The following is a 5,348-nucleotide window of genomic DNA, read 5'->3' as shown; positions in this document are numbered from 1 at the left end:
GCTAAAATCAGGAGTCGACTTAGCGGGCTGAAGGATCTGTGGAAGGAATTCCAACAGGGTCATGCAGCTCTGCGAAGCACCGTTCCTCTCACCAGTCAGCAGTCGGTTGAGTACTTTAAAAACAATTTATATGATAGCGCTGAAGACACGTTTCAAACCACTTCAGACTACATGGCTGAGTGTCTAGAGGAGATTGAACCGTATGTCACTCCAAATCAATCAGTCCAACTGGATACGTCAACTCAAAAGACGTCGTCCGCCTTTTCGTTGTCACATTTACCGCCAATAACGTTGCCGCCCTTTGACGGCAAGTATGAAGAGTGGGAAAGCTTCCGCGATCGGTTTACATCGTTAATTATAGACAATTCAGAGCTAACAGACTTCGCGCGGATGCATTTTCTCACCGCTAGTGTAAAGGATCGAGCTCGCGAGTGTATTCAACATCTTTCCGTCACAGCTGACAATTTTACCGTTGCGTGGAATACTTTGAAGGCCCGCTTCGAATGCACACGGCGCCTTCTTAATGTTCATCTCAATACATTGTTGAATTTGCCCGCGATCCATCGTGAGTCGATTCCAGAATTACAAGTGCTTCGCGATAAGACTAACGCCACGGTGGCGGCGCTCAAAAATTTGGATCGCTCCTCGGACCAGTTGTGGGACGATATTCTCGTTTGCCTGATTTCACAAAAATTAGACTCGCAGACGCGCAAAGCGTGGAACCTCAAAAATAACGACGTGAACACGCTCCCATCCTCCAAGGAGCTCTTTGACTTCCTCGATACGAGAATTCGCGCTCTCGAGGAATGGAAGCTGCCGCTCTCCTCATCGGACAGGTCAACCAAGGCGCCTAACACTCAAAAGATCAGCAGCGCGAACGCCACCGCGAAGGCGCAATTAAAATGTTCCTTATGCAAAGCCAATCATTTTCTTAACGCATGTCCGATATTCGCAAAGAAGAGTTCGAGTCAACGTCGCGATTTCGTCAAACAAGACGGTCGCTGTTTTAACTGCCTCAGTAAAGGTCACGCGGTTCAAAAGTGCGCAAGTAAATACACTTGTCGCCAATGTCAAAGCAAGCATCACTCGTTACTGCACGATGATTCGAACTCTTCCTTAAAATCAGATGACCCGAAGTCGTCAAATCCGCCGGCGATTCCCGTTGAGTCGCCTCCCGACGCGGTAAATTCTCTCAATGCGTCGTCTCAGCAGCTTCGCCGTTCTTCTGTTTTATTGGCGACTGCCTGGGTTACGGTTACTGCGCCGTCGGGTCGATCGGTCGAAGTAAGAGCGCTACTTGACCAAGGGTCAGAGATGACGTTTATCAGCGAGCGACTGGCGCAAAGTCTGCGTCTTAAACGAGTTCGCATGCCGACGTCTATCTCTGCCGTCGGGGGTGTCACGGTGGGAACCTGTCGGCACGCCGCTCAAATCACCATATCTCCGCGGAGTGCATCGGCTCCGGGATTCTCGACAACCGCGTTAATCTTAAATTCATTGACGGCATATTCACCGCAGCGAGTCCCAGAAGAGTCCGTGCTCGGACACATGGGTTCGCTTCCATGGGCCGATAGCGACCCCATGAGTGCGGATCCTATCGACCTTCTTATCGGTGCCGATCTCTATAGCGAAATTATTCTGGACGGCATTCGTAAATCGACGGTCGGACGACCGATCGCACAGAATACGGTATTCGGTTGGGTAATTTCAGGGCCGACGTCGCGGTCCGAAATTCTGTCTCACGCATCGTTCATCAAACCAGGTGACGATCGAGCAAGCGCTCAAATCACGTCACTACATTGTTCTACGACCTTGTCCCTCGACAAGGAACTTCGACAATTTTGGGAAACGGAGGAAATCCCTCGTCGAATCATGTTTACTCCAGATGAGGAAGCCTGTGAGCAACATTTCTGCGCTACTCATTCTCGTCGGTCGGATGGACGGTACACCGTCCGTCTTCCGTTCAAAACTAAACCGCCTATCGACATAGGCGACTCCCGGGCGATCGCCGAGAAACGCTTAACAGCGTTAACGCGGCGACTTCAAACCCAACCTGAACACCAAAAAGAGTACTCCGACTTCCTCCAGGAATACCAGAGTCTCGGGTACATGCGGGAAGTGCCTCAATTCTCCGTATCACCCGAACAATGCGTATACATCCCGCACCACCCGGTTATCCGAGACAGCAGTTCGACTACACATTTGCGCGTGGTTTTCGATGCGTCGAGTTTAACTACCAACGGGTCGTCATTAAATAATCACTTATACGCCGGACCGAAATTGCAAACGGAATTACCCGCGGTCATCCTGCAGTGGCGCGCCTTTCCATACGTTTACACTGCAGATATTACAAAAATGTATCGACAAATTCTCGTTGACCCCCGCGATGTCGACTTCCAAAGGATTTTGTGGAAATCGGACGCTTCGGAATCATCCCGAGCTTTCCAACTTCTTACGGTAACGTATGGAACGGCGTGCGCTCCATTCCTCGCGCTCCGTGTAATCAAACAATTAGTCATCGACGAAGGTCGAAATTTTCCGTTGGCTTCAGACGTACTCACCTACCAAATTTATGTCGACGATGTCCTCTTCGGTGACAACAACCCGACCCGGCTCAAGCAAACTCGCGATCAACTTAACGAACTGCTCCGTCGGGGAGGATTCGAATTGCGAAAATGGGCGAGCAATTCAGCTTCACTCTTAGCGGATATCAGCCCGACCAACCACGGTCTCGCGTGCAAAAAACCATTTCAGAGCGACGAAAATCTGAAGATACTCGGGATCAGTTGGAGCCCCGCGTCGGATGTTTTTTCGTTTCGCGTGCAAACCATCGGCGAATGCCCGCGGTCAAAGCGACTGATTCTTTCGACTATAGCAAAATTATTCGACCCGCTCGGCTGGGTAACTCCTGTAACGATAAAGGCAAAGATTTTCTTACAATTATTGTGGCGTCTTAAAGCCGATTGGGACGACGAAATTCCGGAAGAGCACTTCGATAAATGGCGCACCATTTACCATCACCTGACCGAATTAAATAATCTCGAGCTTCCTCGCTGGATAGGAACCGACGCGACCGCGACGCTCTCGGAGATTCACGGATTCGCCGATGCATCGTCAGTCGCCTACGCCGCCGTAGTCTACCTTAAAACTGTCTCGAAATCCGGTAAGATCACGATCTCTCTCTTAACAGCGAAATCTAAAGTCGCACCCGTAAAACCTCTGAGCATACCCCGACTCGAGCTGTCAGCCGCGGTCCTTCTGTCCAGATTGATCTGTTTTGTGCAATGCTCGCTTCGAGTTGAGATTTCGCGCTGTGTCTGTTGGACCGACTCGACCATTGTACTTGCGTGGCTCAAGCAGCATCCATCCCAGTGGAAAACATTTGTCGCAAATAGAGTCAGCGAAGTTCAGACTAACGTGCCGGCCGCATCTTGGCGCCATGTGCCAACGCAGGATAATCCTGCCGACTGCGCATCGCGTGGATTGCTCGGCAGGGACTTAAAAGGGTTCAAATTATGGTGGCAAGGTCCGAACTGGTTACGGTGTTCGCCGGACAAGTGGCCGACTAACGTCGCCACCGCTCATTCCGATGTAGAAATGGAGCACAAAAGAGTTGTGCATTCCGCGATCCCGCTCCCGGAATGGGATCTCATAGATAAATTTTCGTCTTGGCTAAAGCTGATTCGCGTTACCGCGTATATTCAAAAGTTCATTAGTCGCTGTCGGGGAGTCGGAACAGAGAGCTCAGCTTTGACCTCTCACGAAATTCAACGCGCCAAAGTATTTTGGCTTCAACGCGTTCAAAACACGTTGTTCTCCCAAGAACTTAACACTCTAAAAAATCAAGGTCAAATCTCGAAGAAAAGCGCCCTTCTCTCACTTCATCCGTTCCTCGATGAGGACGGGCTTCTGCGAGTCGGTGGGCGATTAAAAAACGCCCCGATTCCATTCGCCACTCGACATCCGATCGTGCTCGCCGCGCATCCGCTCGTGAGTCTTCTCATCCAACATATTCATATCCGGTCGCTCCATGCCGGATTGCAACTAACTCTAGCGACGTTGAGACGAGAATATTGGGTCGTGCGCGCTCGCACGGTTGTTAAGGCAATCCTTTTCAAATGTGTAACGTGCACCCGCGAAAAGGCGAGTTCTCCGTCCCAGCTTATGGGAGATCTTCCAGTGTCGCGCGTTACTCCACCCGCACGCAGCTTTCAGCACTGCGGCATCGATTACGCCGGTCCTGTGGTGGTTCGCGCTTCTGGGGGCCGCGGCGCGAAATCAAAAAAGGCCTATATCGCCTTATTCGTTTGTCTCGCGAGTCGAGCCATTCACTTGGAGCTGGTCGGCGATTATACGACCTCGGCGTTTTTAGATGCATTCTCGCGGTTCTGCGCTCGTCGAGGATTGCCGGAGTCGATGCATTCTGATAACGGTACTACGTTCGTCGGCGCTGATCGAGAGCTGCAACGGGCGTATCAGGCTGCGCTTCGCGATCCCGACTTTCAGAACACTACCGCTTCCGATCGTATTACATGGCACTTTCTGCCTCCCTCCGCACCGCACTTCGGCGGTGCGGGAGGCAGGGGTGAAGAGCGTAAAATATCACCTCCGACGAGTTTTAAAGAGTGATACGCTCACGTTCGAAGAGTTCTCCACTCTGTTATGCAGGATTGAGGCGTGTCTTAACTCACGGCCCCTCGCACCGATCAGGGATACTCCGGACGATTGCGACACATTAACTCCCGGACATTTCTTGATCGGCTCCGCGGTTAATGTCAGTCCCGAGCCATCCGTGTTAGACGTAAATGAAAATCGGTTGTCCCGTTGGCAACGAGTTCGGCAATTGACGGAGGGATTTTGGCGCCGATGGCAGGACGACTATATCAATACTTTACAGCAACGCAGTAAATGGAGAACGTTGCAATCTCCAGTGAAAGTCGGGCAGCTCGTGTTGTTAAAAAATTCCACGCTTCCACCCTGCAAGTGGGAGCTCGGGCGAATCACTCAATGCCATACCGGAGCCGACGGACTTGTCCGCGTAGTTACCGTTAAGACCGCCGGCTCTGAGTTTAAGCGACCCATCGTTAAAATCTGCTGTCTTCCCGTCGACATCGAAAAACAGTAAGATCCCCGAGCCGATTTAAGTATAAGGTCTTTTCAAAAATTTCTTTGGTTTTCGTCGCGCAATATGTCCGTGCCCGCAAATTGAGGTGAAAACTGTATATTATTCGTCCTAGACATTAATTAATGTGCATGTCGTTTTTTTTTTTGTCTTTGTTTCAGAGGGCACGGCGGGCGGATCTTGCCGTACCGCTTAAATTGAAACTGACGTTTCAAGACGGGCGGTA

General features: G+C 50.9%; 1 protein-coding gene across 1 annotated transcript; it reads left to right on the top strand.

Moving 5' to 3' along the window:
- Nucleotides 1-171: 171 nt before the first annotated feature.
- Nucleotides 172-5,121, top strand: LOC105556788 (the record flags this gene model as incomplete). The annotated part of the gene is made up of 2 exons (XM_012003899.1): nucleotides 172-4,625; nucleotides 4,669-5,121. Coding segments are annotated over exons 1-2 (4,907 nt in total), but the record flags the coding sequence as incomplete, so codon positions are not given.
- Nucleotides 5,122-5,348: the final 227 nt, after the last annotated feature.

This window comes from Vollenhovia emeryi, unplaced genomic scaffold (genome assembly GCF_000949405.1).
Source record: "Vollenhovia emeryi isolate VEMERY1.0 unplaced genomic scaffold, V.emery_V1.0 DF939780.1, whole genome shotgun sequence".
NCBI classification, from domain to species: Eukaryota; Metazoa; Arthropoda; class Insecta; order Hymenoptera; family Formicidae; genus Vollenhovia; species Vollenhovia emeryi.
The sequence above is the reverse complement of the archived record's forward strand: the minus strand, read 5'-3'. Positions and strand labels throughout refer to the sequence as shown.